Source organism: Pholis gunnellus, assembly GCF_910591455.1.
Source record: "Pholis gunnellus genome assembly, chromosome: 20".
Taxonomy (NCBI): Eukaryota; Metazoa; Chordata; class Actinopteri; order Perciformes; family Pholidae; genus Pholis; species Pholis gunnellus.
In genome coordinates, this window is record NC_136547.1 from 7,825,431 (window position 1) to 7,842,389 (window position 16,959).

General features: G+C 40.0%; 3 protein-coding genes across 3 annotated transcripts; 2 read left to right on the forward strand and 1 right to left on the reverse strand.

Annotated features, from left to right (window-relative positions):
- Positions 1-1,129: 1,129 nt before the first annotated feature.
- Positions 1,130-2,193, reverse strand: gemin6 (gem (nuclear organelle) associated protein 6). The gene has a single exon (XM_079181956.1). It carries the CDS (start codon positions 2,111-2,113, stop codon positions 1,589-1,591), a length of 525 nt encoding a protein of 174 aa, XP_079038082.1. The 5' UTR covers positions 2,114-2,193; the 3' UTR covers positions 1,130-1,588.
- LOC306712034 (uncharacterized protein) lies at positions 1,998-7,208 on the forward strand. The gene is made up of 10 exons (XM_079181133.1): positions 1,998-2,137; positions 2,961-3,027; positions 3,220-3,335; positions 3,528-3,612; positions 3,776-3,830; positions 5,491-5,579; positions 6,114-6,188; positions 6,279-6,380; positions 6,503-6,625; positions 7,100-7,208. The coding sequence occupies exons 1-10, from the start codon at positions 2,133-2,135 to the stop codon at positions 7,142-7,144; spliced, it is 762 nt and encodes a 253-aa protein (XP_079037259.1). The 5' UTR covers positions 1,998-2,132; the 3' UTR covers positions 7,145-7,208.
- A 2,410-nt stretch (positions 7,209-9,618) lies between these two features.
- Positions 9,619-16,510, forward strand: anxa13 (annexin A13). Its single transcript, XM_079181515.1, has 11 exons — positions 9,619-9,896; positions 11,104-11,179; positions 11,274-11,368; positions 11,488-11,658; positions 11,795-11,828; positions 13,477-13,556; positions 13,759-13,827; positions 13,909-14,010; positions 14,270-14,345; positions 14,539-14,651; positions 14,851-16,510. The coding sequence occupies exons 1-11, from the start codon at positions 9,882-9,884 to the stop codon at positions 14,968-14,970; spliced, it is 951 nt and encodes a 316-aa protein (XP_079037641.1). The 5' UTR covers positions 9,619-9,881; the 3' UTR covers positions 14,971-16,510.
- The last annotated feature ends 449 nt before the right edge of the window (positions 16,511-16,959 follow it).

Consider the following 16,959-nt stretch of genomic DNA (forward strand, 5'->3'; position numbering starts at 1 on the left):
ATAGGAAGTTACACATTTTCTTTTTACCTTTGCTACTTACTGGAGCTGCTCTTACAAAGTACTGTTGCATCCAGTATGCATTCAATTGGGACAAACTACTTCCTCAGAACTTTGACCCTCTCTCGCAAAGGATTGTGGGTCAGAACAGCCAGAAAAGCATGCTTCAAGATGTAACCGGATACAGTTGGACATCCTGGTATTTTGTGGCATACTGCATGTACTATGACTTTGGGACGCACTACATCTTTTTCTGGCAGACTAAATATTATGGTATTATAGGTGTTGGACACACAGTAAATTGTGAATTATGAATACAGTTGCAGCCCAATACAAATACTAATAATTGAACAACTGCGACCCATTTTTGTTTTTTTACAGAAATAGACCTTTTGTAATTCTGAAATAACACGAGCCATTGTTTCCTACAAAGGTGATTGATTGCACAAAACGATGATAAACTCAAAAGGCTAATAGTGTAATCTATCAGCCGGGTGGACAGGATGAGGTCAGCTGTGGCTCCTCTCTGATATTGAATGACCATCTTCGGTTAATGGCTTTGGCCTCAGAACCCATGTGCAGTATTTCTGGAGATGAACTCTGTGAATATTGGCAATCGATGTTGTTATTAGTGGGACTGAAAGTGGAGAAGTCATTAGTCGCTGGGCTCCTCCTTTACAAACTCGTTAGATATTTATGAGCCAAGTTATATCTAAACTGCTTATAAGAGTCACAAAATGCCAGTTTTACAGTCTTTATCTGTGATTACAATTATTTGTTAATTACGGTAACGTAAACGTTCCCGGTGTGCAAACACTGGTGTTCCTTTGTTGGACTAAAAAGTAAAGCCTCTCCCCCACACATGGCTGGGTTTGAATTTCACTTTCACCCCTTTCACGGTACGAATATCACGGTATTACACTATTATTATTATTAGTTGCAATGACCTTTAACAGAATAATAACAGGATTATAATAATAAACTGAATTATGCTGGTTTATAATACATCATTACAGCATGTTTAATTAACTGCTAAATGAAAAATAAGTGATCAAGTGACTTTCATTCATCACATTTTGACTTTTTTATTTTTCAATAATGTTATCAACATAAACACTCATTTAACCACCAACTTTTCTTTCTCTACCAACTTTAATAAAGGCAGGATAACTTTACAAAAATGTACAAATGTAAAAAAAAAAAAAATGAAACTTTAAACTTAATTTAAATTCAAATAAAACAAATTCATTTATAATTTGAACATTTCCAAATGTAAATCATTGTCCATAATATTCTTGAGTTACCACACTCGGCAGGAAAATAACTAATTATTGATATAACTTTTTTTATTGGACAAAATGAGTCAAACTGATGACAAACAACAAAACTTAATCTGAACTCAAACTGTTCCAGAACAGCTGTCAGTCACAGCTGTTGTCGCACTCTGATTGGTCCAGAGACACAGAGCAGGAATCTGATTGGTGGATTCACTTCCTGAAAGGTTTCAAACAACATTTTAAGTTCTGAATCGTGTACAGGTGTTCTGGGGCAGTCTGGATCCGATTCTGGATCAGACTCTGGATCATCTGGATCAGGCTGGATCGGTTTCTGGGTGGTCTGGTTGGAGCTGGATCAGATTCTGGATCAGTTTCTGGATGCGGTCCAGGATGATCTGGTTGGAGCTGCAGCAGTCTTCGGGTCCGTACGGGGCCGTGATGGTCAGGACCCCCGCCACCTTCAGCTCGTCCCCCTCCTCCTCCACCGGGAACCGGTTCTTCTCCAGCCACCTCCGGACGCCCCCTCTCCTCCTCCTCAGCTCCGCCGGGTCCAGGGTGCGGGTCTCCGGTGGGAGGAAGGAGGTCTGGAGACGCTCCATGGTCTCCTCGTCCGCTTCCTGCAGGACCTCCACCTCCTCCACGGCGTGACCCATCACCACCTGCACCGACGCCCTGCCCTCCTCCTCCCCGAAGTTCACCAGGACCAGACTGGCGGAGACCGGGTCCACTGTGAGCAGCCAGCCGCGGCGCTCCTCATCTTTTCCCGCCTTCACTTTCACCTGTTTGTTGACGTAACGCATCCACTGCAGCGGACCCAACAGAGGCCAACCGCACTGCATCACGGTCCACCTGTCAGCTATGAAGTATGAGAATTATAACGACCGTTCTCTTTAAACATCCATGTACCGTCCTCTCGGAATACTGCACGACCTTTAAAATCCTCCGGAGGAAACACGAATCCGGAATAAAGGTTCCGCTTCAGCTCAGCTGCCCCTGAAACATACAACTGTGTTTAAAATATCACAAAACTTCACAAATAAATGAAACTATTGATGAAAGTATCAGCAGCAGAAGAGGAAAAATGACAACAATTTGTATCATAATGTCAAAAGGTTAGATAAAGCGGAAGTTAAAAACATAACATTAAAATAAATGTAATTTTTTTACAAATATAATCCCACAAACAGAAAAACTATACATTTATTTAATGTAACTTTTTTAAATAGATGAATTGAAAAACAATTTGTCCAGCGATTTACAAACAGGGGGAGGTGACGCGCGGCTCTGTCCCGCCCCCTAGCGGCGGGAGAACATTACGTCATGACGTCCTGAGATGTTGACGTAAATCGTCATAAATTCTGCTGATTTTTAAAACTGAATTCTGCTCAAGTCTGCCTCACTTGTGTTACCGGTTTCAACTCAAACCATCACATCAACGGTATTTATGTCACACCACCAGTTAAATACAACATGTTGTGTTGTTGTGCGTGTTTTGGGCTCATTTAGCCCTAAAATCTAAATCTGTTTGTAAATGTAATGTTTATTTTCGGGGGTTGTCAGTCATGTGCTGCATGAAAACATAACAATAACCCCAAAGATGGGCTTAAAATGCATGGAACTGTTAGCAAAGGTTGCATTAATTAACCAATTAAATGTACTGTGTTGACCTGTAACTATCTATCTCAGGAAAACCATGGACAGTAATGGGAAGTCACCATCACATTGTCCTCAGTGCCCAGCTGCATCAGCAATGGTTTGTAGCTATTGCATCTGCATTCATATACAATAGGATATACTGGGAAGAACAAACAAAATAAAATATACACTCTGAGATATTAGGCTTTTAATAGCTTTTAATACTGTGTTTAATTGCTGAAGCTGCAAAAATCCCATTGTAAATCAATTACATTTATTGTGAATTATATAATCCATGTGATCTCCACAGGGCAGGAGGACGGTGGCCAATGAGGAGTCCATCGACGAGAGGGTTGAGCTGACGATGGGGGTTAAAACAGCCAAACCCAAAGTGTCGCGAAAGCTTGAGGACCGTGAAGCCAGCGTGTGAGTGTCGCACAGTGACAAAAGTTATCCAGCGCTAAAGATGCACTTGAATAGACTACATTGATTATTTCAGGGCTCATCACAGCGATGATGAACATGAGGGTGATTACCCAGCAGCACCGTGTTTTTGCAAACGCAGGAGCACAAAGGCAGGTCCACTCATCTAATAATCCAATTTGTTTTGACTTTTAGCAGCAGAAGTGGCGTTTCTGATTCACCAGCGACTGCTGCAGCACAAACACAAACGCCAAGCACAAAGCCCAAGGCCGGCGCGCCGGTGAGTCACAGCCACACCGACGTGTGTGAATGAAGGCTAAGTGAACGTTCATTCATTCAGAAAGAAAAAGCAAGCTTTCATTTGACGTCATCGGTCTTAATCACCCAATTACAGCAATTTCCAGAAGGTAGCTGTGCTTTATCTTCCCCGTTTCTGCCTCCAGGTAGCATGCAGGCAGCTGACTGATGGGAGCGAGGCGGCCTCTCTCAGGGACCCATGTGAGATCATTCGCACACTGTTACTCATTCACTCGCAATCATTTGTGCTGGAAATGTATGAATCACCCTCTCTGCGTGTGCGTGCGTGCATTCGCGATGTTTCACAACACTCAAATGAAAAGATTCCTCGAGGACGAACAAGATTAGAATGAAACTTTATTGCATGCGAGAGGCCCCGGAAGGCGGTAAAACCGGTGGGATGTGTGCGAGCAAATGTGGCCAAAAGTATGTGGACACGACATGAAGAAGAAGTTGTTTTTACCAGTTTGGTTTAAAAAGAACTTGACGGGTCCGGACCTGAACCAGTGGTGGTTCTGGGTACCTGAGGTGACAACATGAAACCAGAACACTGGACGATGTTACGGCAGCAAATTAAAGCCCATTGTTTGTAATTAAATGTAATGTAAAATAGTGTACCGTGTAAAGGGTGGTTTGCTCAACAGCCGTGGCTTCACATGACATATAATGAGAGAACAAGGTTAATTTAGTAGCCTCTTCTGGTGCTTTTGGTCGTATCGCATGATCTTCATCAGCAGATGGAGTTTGCCCGATTGTTGTGAAATTGTAGACGTGCAAATTTCAATTCTTCATTTCAATTTTTCTAATACTTTTTTTTCTGAAGAAGATCATGTTATATGACCGAGAGCCACTCATGATGAAACTCTTCTTGAGATAATTCAAGAATAAACTTTAAAACTCAACGTGTGAATTAATTTGAGCCGACATTACATGTAACGGATGCAATTGCTTCAATTAAGGACTAGAAATATGCACAATGATGAAGAATACAATCCCGGTGTGGATAAAACCGTGAGAACATAATGATTACACAGTCAGTATTCTGAAGGATATATGAGAAAGAATTATTCTTTTCTGTTTTAATTTGCAATACAGAGATGGGATTAAATCCACAGTACAGAAGCAGCTCATGAGGCTGAGGCTCCTTATTGTTGAAATGACTTTCCTTTATGACAGTACAACCCTACCACACGCACACACACACACACTCACAACATGAGTCAGTCTGATAGTACAACTTATTATGAGTGGGCTTCACTCCAGTGGGAGCTCAATGGATGAGTCATAGAGAGGCTTTGTGGAGGAGACCGTCTGGGTTGCCGAATAGATTTATTGATTCGTGTTACGTGAGTCTCCGCTCACTCCGGGCCGAACCATTAAGAGCTGGAATTTGAAACATATTTCACCAAAAAGGAATTTAGGTTCGATTCATGTCTGTTCAGAAAGGGCTTAAATTTCACAATATACCAAACAAAGAGAAAGAATCATGAAATAAAATGAAATATTGGCAATGCATGGTTCAAATATGACACTGTATTTACACAAGATACTATTATGACACTTATTTTGATTATCAGATGAATCTTCAGGTCTATAAAGTGTTGGAGAGCCAAAAATGACAACTTCAAATTGCTTGTTTTGTCCGACCAACAGTCAAAACACCCCAAAAATATTTAATTCACAAGGAAAAAAGGCCGCAAATTCTCACATTTGACGAAAATAATGAATTTATTGATCGTCAAAATTGTCACCATTTCGTTGTACGTTCTCAAACATACAAGGGTATATACTATGTCGATATATATATATATATAACACCTAATGTTTTCGTTTAATTTAACCGTTTCTTCTTTCTCCTCAGCTCCTCTGCCGTTACTGACACTCAAAGGGAGTGTGAGTTTGTCGAGCTCTGACCCCAGGAGGAGCTTTTCACTTCACACATCCATCACCGTATGTTTTACAGCAGAGGCACCAAACTGCTGCCGTGATTCTTTTTTTTTCTTGGCTTAAAGGGTTGAAAGGTTGTCGTTAACAAATCCCACAAAAAGCCAAAACCACAACGTGTTCGCCTGTCTCTCAATACTTTCCCCGGCCAGTCGCTCAACCCCAAACACATCGGTTCCTACTGAAGACGGATAAAACAGATAAATAGTTTCCAATTTTGTTCCAACTGTAGTTTTTTGAAAATATTCCTCAAACAGGAGTAAATCGTGCAGAGGATTAGTGCAACAATGTGGCTTATTGATGTGTTTTTAATCATTTTTGGAGGTACTATACCTGGCACAGAGGAATACAATATATGAGGTTATACAGGCATAGTTGGATCAATTCATTGTTGGTTTTGTCTTTTCATTGGATTTGTTGACAATGTTAAAAACACAGGATCTTTCCAGAAGGTGTATTTAAACTGTAGTTAGTACATATGACCACTAGGTGGAGGTGGTGATCCATGTTCAGGTTGTGCTGAGAGTCTGTTTCTTCCAGGGAGAAGCTTCAGTGTCGGCTGCTCCACAGCATGAAGCTCAAGGGTTGAAGAGGAAGCGTACCATCACCAGAAAGGTCTTACTTTATCTTCTGCCCTCTGCATACAGATTAATAAAATATATTTGATGCAGGACGTTGTAACAGAAAGTTTATGTCTTTCTTTAGGGAAACAAAAGTCAGTATAACAGAGACCTTGGCCAGCAGGTAGAGGAGAAGAAACAACGGATGGAAAGGGAGAGAAGTAGAAATGCTGTTGATGAGCAAAAGGTGAGTTACATAGTAAGAAGAATGTAATAAAGTATGAATTAGGACCCTGTACTTCCATGGTAAGATTGATAGTAGATTACTTATGTTTATTAAAGTTGTCATAAATCTCCTATCATCTGCAGCACAACGACACCGAGCAGCACACCATCTGGGGGAGGCCGGGAAGCGGCGCCCCAAACTACCACCTGGGCACAATGAAGCGGACCAGGTGCCTCCACGCCGCCGGGATCCTACCACAGGAGCAGGTGAACAAAGCACCGTCTATCAGCCGAGCATTGTTCCATGCAACAAAAGCCCAGTGTACTCAGAAGGTCTCCTGATCGGCCTTGACAGAAAAGAAACGGAGAGAGAGAGAGAGAGTCTGCAGCCAAAGCTTCCCCTTACAAATGAGGATTGTGTGTCGTGCAGTGTACCTACTGCAGTATTGACAACAAGAAAGTTAGAAGTAAAAAAACAACAACCTTGAGCCTCCTGCAGAGCTTTGCCGCCTCAAAAATGTTTACAAGTAAAACTCCATCCTGACCTCCTTTCCACACGTTGCAGTCGTTTTGTAGCGGCTGAAACTCAAACCTGTCTGTGGTTCTTCACAGTAGGAGCTGGTCAGACTCCAAACAAGTTGTGTTTGAGGTCTAAACTTGAGTCGGGGGTCCTTGGCCCGCTTCACATTACAGGCTGTCTCTTTCATGGCCGCTGCTTCTCAATGCTGTCTTTGTTCCCAGATCCGTGATAAAAGCTTCAGCGGGACCCCCTTCCGCCGCCAGTGAAACGAAGACCATAACATCCCCAAACTGAGCCCGCTGAGAGCAGCCAGGCAAACAGTCCTCCCTCACTTTTGTCTTCTAGTGATGTTAGTTTTGCAGACCGTCGAGGGTATTTCGGCTTTTACAAGCAGCAAGTTCTGATGGTGGCAAAAGAAACACAGACTGTCAATAAACTTAGAGAGTATGAACAACTGGAGAACACTAAACAAGTGAGTCTTCTCTTTACAGCTGCATGTGTTGCTGCATGAACAGGTGCCTGCAACAGCAACGTTTCCCACTTTGCATATCAAGAATGGACTCGTGTTTGTGTAATTTAGGGCACGTCATGGTTTCATGAAGGGCCACGCAGTGATTAAGTTAAGTATTGTACTTTTATAAAGCCAAACTCGAAGCAGCAGGAGAGGCTGAAATATCCTGACTTTTTAGTCTCTGGTATTGATACTACAACTCCCACAATGCAGCTCAAACAGTCAAGTTCAAACAAGTCTTAAAAGAATCATCTGACAATAGGGGAAATATACTATTTGCTTTCTTCTGAAATTGTTAATTACGTTTACACATCAACTCTTGAACTTTCATCTGTCGCTAAAGTTTTCATAACAGTTTGTTTTTTCTGCTTTTTATTTAATATGTTTGCCTCCGTCCGAGTAGTTTGACCAATCAGAGCCACCGTAAAGGCAAATGTTATCATCCATAAATGGTATATGTTAAGCTGATGCTCATTTGTTCGCAAATCAAAGGATGAGCAAAAGATTAGACGGTTGTGATTGTGCTCTAGGCAGCTAAACGATAGCTTCTTGCTAACGTCGTTCATTCATTAGCGTCCGTTTGGGACTTTAGCGCTATCCGCTCAAACCACGTAAAGATTAAAAAGCACATTCAAAAAATAAGGACTTGCCTTTTTAGATGAGATGAATGATACGCATTTCACATTTCCAGAGTAAATATGTAGCTGGAGCCAGCACAAGGTTAGCTTAGCTTAGCATAAAGGCTGGAAACAGCCCGCCTAAACCAAGGTACCAGCTGCATATTTAATCTACAACCAAGAGAGTGCTTTGCTAGAAAGTTTGTGATCACATCGTCCTACACCGATATAGAAATGTTGTCTTCCTGCTGATTTGAATCCTACTGAAATACGTTTTTACTGTGAGTCACATCTTGGCATTAGATACTGCTAAAGAAACGTCTACTAACTTACTTTGACCAAAAAAGTTTCCCCGATTGATCCTCCAGGTAATTTCCAGATAATGACACAGTGAAGGGAGATGAATCATCCTCGTCTAATTGCACGTCTTTGTTAGTGCGAGCTCCTAATTGGAACAGTTTACTCAGACACAGAGTGTGCATGTATTTAGTTCTCATAGGCTAAAGGGGCCTCGGTGTGGAGGGCAGCAGCTCTCCTCCTCAGTGGGTGGGTAATTATCATGTAGGGACAGTGAAATACCAATGCTTAGAGCGTAGGCTGGTAATTACACTGTAGAACACGAGGTTTGTAGCTTTCGGGTCATTGTTGTCAGATGCAAATGCTGTACACTAAAAGCAGAGAAACTGTTCAACAAGTTAGAACGTCCTCTGTGTGAATTAATGTCGTTTAATTTGATGAAAGAAGAGTTTATGTGTTTCCTCGTCTGTGTTGTGGAGGATCTGGAGTGTGTGACTTAATTCACAGAATTACAAACATGGGAAACTTGGTTTGAACAGCGGGAGAAATAAGAGCAGGAGCAGTTACCCCATATCCAGGAAGGTCTACACTTTGCTCTACACTTTGCTTACACATATATTTATGACTCGGACACATTTACACACCCTTGCACAACTCTTCTCTATTAATATACACTTGACAATTTAATAACCTACTTGTGTTAACATACTCTCACTCGTTTGTTTACCATATGTTTTTGTACATTTTCATATTTTTAAATGATGTCTTATACTATTGCACTGTGTTTATTGTTATGCATCAATCGCCTATAGCCAAATTCCTCGTATGTGTAACGTACTTGGCAATAAACTGCTTCTGATTCTAATTTAAGTAAGATTTTGAATGCAGGACTTTTATAATAACAACTTTATTTATAGAGCACCTTTTATAAACAATTTACGAAGTGCTTTGACAGACATAGCAGCAAAAGCAAAGCAATAAAACAGAAAGCTCAACAGTGAGGCAACAACAAAGCGAGACGAACTAAAACCTGATAAAACAGCACAATAGATGAAACAATAAAACCAATTAATATGATGAAAATAAAAAATAAAATAAAATAATTTAGCAAAATAAAATAATAAAATATAGCAGTTTAACAGAGTATTTCTAGACTGAGGCACTAGTACTTTTATTACTAGTACTACTTTTTTAAAAGATAAAACAGCACAATAGATGAAACAATAAAACCAATTAATATGATGAAAATAAAAAATAAAATAAAATAATTTAGCAAAACTAAAAAAATAAAATATAGCAGTTTAACAGTGTATTTCTACACTGAGGCACTAGTTTTTTTATTACTAGTACTACTTTTTTCCCTCACCACTGCCTCTGCCGTGGTGTACAGTAGGTCTGCACAGGTGCATCATGGGATACCACACTTGGTCCTGGATGTAAACGGTTAACTAGCGGTCCGTGGTGACGTCAGACGCTGCTTTATTTCTGCTCCGGGCCGAAGAGATAAGTCTCCTAAACTACTCCACGGCTCTTTACGGACCGATCACCAGCTGCTGCCGGGGAAAAAACATCCTGAAAATGGGCAACTGTCAAGTAGGTACCGCTGTCTGCAACGGTGCGCTCCAAACGCACTGATTTTATGGAGATATATGTATTTATATATGGAAAATATTTTAACAATCAGCTGTTTTGGGGCTTCTGCTGCAAGTGTGAGCGATAGGGCCGAGTTGACGTTATATTTCGGGGGTTCATTTCCGATATAAATGTATTTAATACTTATTGTAGCCTTGCGTTACGTCATGGATCGGACACCGTGACGCCTCCGTTCTCCGTCAATCCCTGCGCACATCATATAAATATATATATTTATTTATTTCAGCTGACATTGAGGGTAATTGGTGTCAGATTCATAGTATTTGGGTGTTTCTTTAAATGTAAGAGCATGCCACCGTGTGACAGACAACCGTGTCTGGGTTTACGCAGAGGAAAGAGCCACTCCCCTGCGGAATGCATCACAGCTCCGTTAGGTGTGTGCGTGTGTGTGTGTGTGTGTGTGTGTGTGTGTGTGAGTGTGTGTGTGTGTGTGTGTGTGTGTGTGTGTGTGTGTGTGTGTGTGTTGATGAATGAATAAAAGGGTCCATAAGTGCAAAGATGGGGGAGGGTGTCGTTTTGGGTGCCTCTGTGCTCATTTGTTTTATTAGTGATAATAATTGGTAACTTTAATTACACCAATCAGTAAAAATAAGCTTTATTTTAATCCATAATTGTATAAAGTTAGTACTTTAAAAGTGCTTTTACACTTCAAATAGCATCCAACTCAAAATGCAGGTATTGCAACATGAAATAGAATTATTACATAATAATAAATAATAATAATAAATATGACTTAATAAAATATATTATAATAATAAAAAATATATAACCTAATATGTAATAATATTATGAAAAAACACAAAATATGAGAAATAATAAAAAAATGTAAAGTTAATTGACTATACATTATTCTTGTTATGGGACAGACAAGGGGCATTAAACTATTCTACTCGGGATGATAGAGTCTTTCCCAGACCCCTATTGGCCCCTGGACCGCACTTTGCCGTTTTTTTAAGCGGGGGCCCCCACCAAGTTTGTTTAAAGAATTCCTCAACCCAAGCATTGTGTCATTGTCCTCCCCTCCCCCATCAGCCAGCTGCTGCTGTATAGCTATCATGAACCCCTCTGGACTATTTTAATTAAACAAACAATCATACAACCAGATTATTAGCTTCATCTACATAACAATCCTCTGTTATTCTCTCAGCCCACAATCGTGCACTACGAGGATTTTGACGTCGTAGCTGACATCAAGGCCATCCGCAAAGCCTGCAAAGGGTTCGGTGAGTTGTAAACGTTGATTTGAATTCTAACTAATGCTCTTATGAGTATTGTTGCATTGTTTTATCATCTGTTTCTGTGTTGTCTTCTCTACAGGAACTGATGAGCAGGCCATCATTGACATCCTGGCAAATCGCAGCGCAGCTCAGCGTCAGGATATTAAAAACGCCTATTTTGAAAAGTATGATGATGTGAGTGTCACTCAGTAATACACTGAATACTGTTTATTTTTAACAACCATTTTAATTATTATTCTGTTTCTGCCCTTTTTAATCACCCATCCCAATGTAATTCGGTCTCTATGTGACAGGAGTTGGTGGATGTGTTGAAGAAGGAGCTGTCAGGGAACTTTGAGAACGCCATCCTCGCCATGCTGGACCCGCCCTTGATCTTCGCTGTGAAGGAGCTGAGGAAGGCCATGAAGGGAGCGGGCACCGATGAAGACGTGCTAGTGGAGATCCTCTGCACCGCCACCAACGGCGTCAGTTTAAAAGCATCAAATGATTTAAGAGTTTATACATCACCAGTCTGTGTGCCATTGAGTTCAGTTACTTTTGTTTTTGATGTAAGAAATACTTTCAATGTATGCATTCATTGTATATAATTGTTTCCCACAGGACATCCAAATGTTCAAGGAATGCTACTTTCAAGGTAAGCCATTCGCAAAATGAACTTAATTGTGTCCATCAGATGCTGTGCAGTAGTTAAACCTCTCATATGTTACTAAATGTCACTATTTCCCTTCCTTGTATTATGAACCCTGGAGGAAATGGCTAATTGTGACTCACTAGGATGCCTAACACTGTACTGTACTATTCTTGTCCCTTTAGCTGCGTAATGTACAGTCACACTTTGTTTTGTCAAGACCCATCCTGCTGCAACTTCCTGTTCACAATACCAGATAGCTGATTATATTTATCAATATCTTCTTACAGTACTTATTTATCAATATCTTCTTACAGTACTCAAGAGTCTCTTAGCTATTAGCCACGTGTGGAAGGAATACTGTAATTCTTTCAAATATATTCCAAATATACGACTTTCTCACGGTCACTTTCTACTAAGGCCATCTGTATAAAAATTGATCTACGATTGTGAGTGACTGGGGCAAAGATGCTGAAGCTGCCTGTGCGTGCTACATGCTAATTAGCTCATCAGGTTGTTAGCTGGTTGTGGTTAGCTAGCATGTTGGTAGCCTTGCTGCTTGTTAGGGCGAGGTAGCCCAATAGGCCTTATTTGGTTAGTTAGCATGTTGTTAGCTTCTGGTAACTTCCTGTTCACTGTGATACCAGCGCTAATAACTGATTTAGCTCACCAACATCTAAGGTGCATGTGCTTGCTACATGCTAATTAGCTTATCAGGTTGTTAGCTGGTTGTGGTTAGCTAGCATGTTGGATGAGAATGTGCTATGTTTTATCAACATCTTAGTGCTAACCAAGCTAGCCACTATATTTGACTCTTGTTAATCTCTTGTAGATAGTATGTGGATGTTTACTAGAATTCTTAATCTAATGTACTTCCTGGGGGGAAGTAATGTTGACCTTTCACTCGAGATAGTTTCATCCTGGCACTATTGAGTAAACTATTGAGTGTCCTTTATACAAGGTAGTAGTGAATGAGTGAACAAGGGAGTGATTTTGGAAACAGCTTTAGTCTCTAGTTTTGTGAATACAGTTATCTTGTAACTGTACTAATTCATGTTTACAGTACCTTTTAGGTATAGCTAACTCTTTTTTTATGGAATCTTGTCTTTTTCAGATTTTTTTAAACACCGTCATTGAATTTGTTGTCCAATACTGCTTTTGGAGTTTTGTGTGTACACATTTCAATAGCTATTTGCTGCCTTCACCTGTAATCGGAAGTGTGTTTCACCCACATGCACAGTGAGGGCAGGAGAACAATTACATTTGGTTGAAAAACATTCTCATTCATGTGTAAATACTAGGTCAAAAAAGTGAAGGATTCTTTCTAGACTCAAAATACAGGCAGGACTCCATTATTGAAAAGGCTGAGATACTAACTGGTGATGTCATTAAACTAAAACACACTGCAGTCACAAGACTTGAGGTGTTTTAAGAAGGAAATCAGGTCAAAATAGGATCATTTTTAACTTAATGCTGGTTAAGGGAAAGTGGATATACCCAAAACTTAATTATAAATGAAAAACAGACTGGACAAGACCAACTTGTATCTGGTACAAGAGTACTGTAGGGGTGGACTTGCCCTTTAAATACTGAGACGTACAATAAACAGTGTGACTAGTCGTTTCATTTGACCTCTTTTCTGTTTACATTTCAGTGCATGAGCGTGATCTTGAAGCAGATATCGAGGGAGACACAAGCGGGGATGTAAGAAACCTGCTCATGGCTCTATTGGAGGTAAGTGGCCTTTAGTTTCTACTCCACTCGCGTAACTGAAATCCTCCCGTCTGCTCTGGGACTGAAATCGAGCTCACTCTCCCTTTGCCCAATCATTCCCTATGAACACATGCACTCACACACACTTACTGGCCACAGTCCAGACACCCTCTCAGTCAGACACAGCACACAGCAAAAAGTCATCTAACTCTTTGTCCTCCAGGGCAACAGAGATGAGGGTTACGAGGTGGACGAGGAGCTGGCGGAGCAAGATGCTACCTGCCTCTTTGAGGTACTGTTTCAGTATTAAATTCATCATATCCTCAGATTCATTAATGCTGAACCATATTAATAGTTGCTGTTTCTGATGCAGGCTGGTGAGGGTAGTTTTGGAACAGACGAGTCCACTTTCAACTACGTCCTGGCGTCCAGAAACTACCTGCAGCTCCAGGCCACCTTCAAGATATACGAGCAGGTAGGTTTTGGGTGTCACGCCGTCCACAGATAGCTGCAGACATATTACATGACCTGACGAGCGTGGGAATCGATCAGGGTTGGTGTCTTTATATTACCCTTGAGAAGTGTTGTGCAGACGGACTCTCATGGGGCTTTAAAATGTCCCGAACGGCTTTAATCATAGGATTAGGAGAGAAGTGTTGATGTGGGGAAATTGAACGTTATACTTAAAAGGCATTGCCGGTGCTTTGATTCAACCAGTCATTTTCTCTCCTTAGCTCTCTGGAACTGAAATCCTGGACGCCATCGAGAATGAGACTTCTGGGACACTGAAGAAATGCTACATAGCTCTTGGTTAGTATGAAATACAAAGTGTGTGATCTGAATTTATTAGGACCACCTTCCCAAATAAATGAGGAAAAAACATAACGTGGCAGAAAAAACTAAACTGGGCTGTGAATATATGTTATGACACTTTAACTTATATTTACATAGTACCAGTAAACAGCAGTGGTATTAAATGGACGCCTTGCTTTCCTCCCCTCAGTGAGAGTTGCTAAGAATCCTCAGCTCTACTTTGCCAGACGGCTGAACGACGCCATGAAAGGAGCGGGCACCGATGAGGACACCCTGATTCGCATCATTGTGTGTCGCTCTGAGGTAACTAAAGACATGACATCAGACAAGTTATTTTATCAATATTTAATTTATTGACTACTGGGTTACTGGGAGAAATGAGGTTCTACCGACAAATCCTTCTCAGTGTCTTTAATATGTTTTCATTTATAAGTATAAGTCAAATATTTAGCTGTGAAAACAAACTGTAAACGCACTGATTACTTCTTCTTCTTGTGAACAGTACGATTTGGAGACCATCAAAGACCTGTACCTGGAGAAATACGACGTGTCTCTGAAGGAGGCCCTGAAGGACGAGTGCGGCGGAGACTTTAAACGCCTCCTACTGGCTATCTGCCACTGAAGGTCTGAGAGTGAAGCAGGACGGTATGGAGGACAGGATCTGCAAAAAAACGAAATAAATTGATAGATGTCTCAAAAAATACATGAATATGTCATTAAATGTACAACAATATTAAAAATAGATGTAGGCATTAATAAATTGATAAAAGATATTAGTTTTTTTCTTATTGATTTATTTACTCTATATGATGCATATATATATATATATATATACACATATATTTATATATATATAGTGAATAAATACATTTATAAATAATAATTTTTAAATAAATAGAAAATAGAAGAGTAGATATATAGAGGAATTAATACAAAGGTTAATAAATAAAGAAGCAAATTAAAACAGAAATATTGATTTATCACATTTTATCAATTAATGAATGCCTATCTTTATTTTTGATATTATACATTTAATGATATTTTAAGTTATTTACAGAGTCATGTATATTTATTTTTTGATTTTGGCAGTTTTTGGACTCGGACAACAGAGGCAGAGACAGCAGAGTATGTTTGTACTGAGGGCGCTGCTGTTTCCTGTCTAACAAACTAATTATTACTCTCTCTCTCCATGTGACATAATGTAGGGAGCAGGAGGGTGGAAGTAATAGAATGATTAACCTGGCTCGTGTCTTGTCTGGCTCACTGTGAGTGTGGGTGGCTCTCTTTTTAAACTTTTTCCACAGACGATAATTACGAACTTCCGCATTGAACTGGAATCAATCCTCTTTCTGTGTCTGTCAATTACTGCCCATTTCTTAGTCAATTTTGAGCTCCAGTTCTAAACACATTTACCAGCATTTACACAGTTTTAGTCACCGTAAACAAGCACCAAGACTTCTACATTTCCAGGAGCCATCTGTAGTCACACTGACGCCATTACACCGAGGATAATAACATATTAACATATGTTTGTACACTGTGGTGAAGCTATTGCTTCGGTATGTCTCTCTGCTGCTGCATGTATTAAAGTAATGAGTGTTACACTATCACCATCATATAAGTATTAATCTGTTTCTTTTTTTCTATATCTTTCACCCTCCATGCCCCAAACTCAGTGACTGTTATGTTTCACTGCTGTTACAACTAATGCAATCAGTCCATGTGGCTTGAAGTTTGTGCTTTTAAATGAAGAAATGTGAACGTTTGAAATGATGTAGTTGGTGAAGAGAAGGATATTATGTGATTGGATGTTATGAATTGTCTGAGAGAACGAGAAAAACTTGACAAATCCAAAATACACCTCACCTCGTGATACATATATTTTGTTTTGTACTTTACGACTAACACAGTAGAGTGTTTAATATATATTATTTAGTGTACTGTTTAGGCCAGAGGGTATATGAGAAGAAACCTGTAAGAAACATTTAGCATCTAGACAGTGTGATGTCAGTTGTGTGTTTCTATAAGGCAGCTGAGATTTGTTTAAAGTACCACTATTGTGTACTGATGTACATGAGATAGTTGCAACATGGGCATCAGTTGGACAAATGTTTGTCTCTCTATAGCCAAAGATGTTTAGTCTAACTGAAAATAAAGTTCCCTATAACATCATTATGTCTGGTTTTATTTGATCTTTGACTATCTGTGATACTCTGAGGAAGTAATACACATAAAAAAACAACTTATCATCAGTATACATAGAGTTGAAATTGAAAAAAATGACATTTAAACAACTACTGAAGACTGTAACGGTCCATGGAAGGACACGCCCCCTTCTAGTCTGTCACCGCTGCTTTGCTGCCTTCATGTACAGTCGGAAATATGCACGTTTTAAATAAAAGTGGGAAAGAATAAGGGGAAACCTGATATTTTACAGTATAATTTAACTCGTGTTATACTAATACTACACATATATATACATTGTATTTGTGTGTAGCGTAAGGATGCAACTAAATTTCACTGTGCAATCATGTATTGTATAAAAACAAACAAACAAACCTAAGTCATGAATTACGATGTTCCAGTTGTTCCCCTGAAGGCATCTTGATGT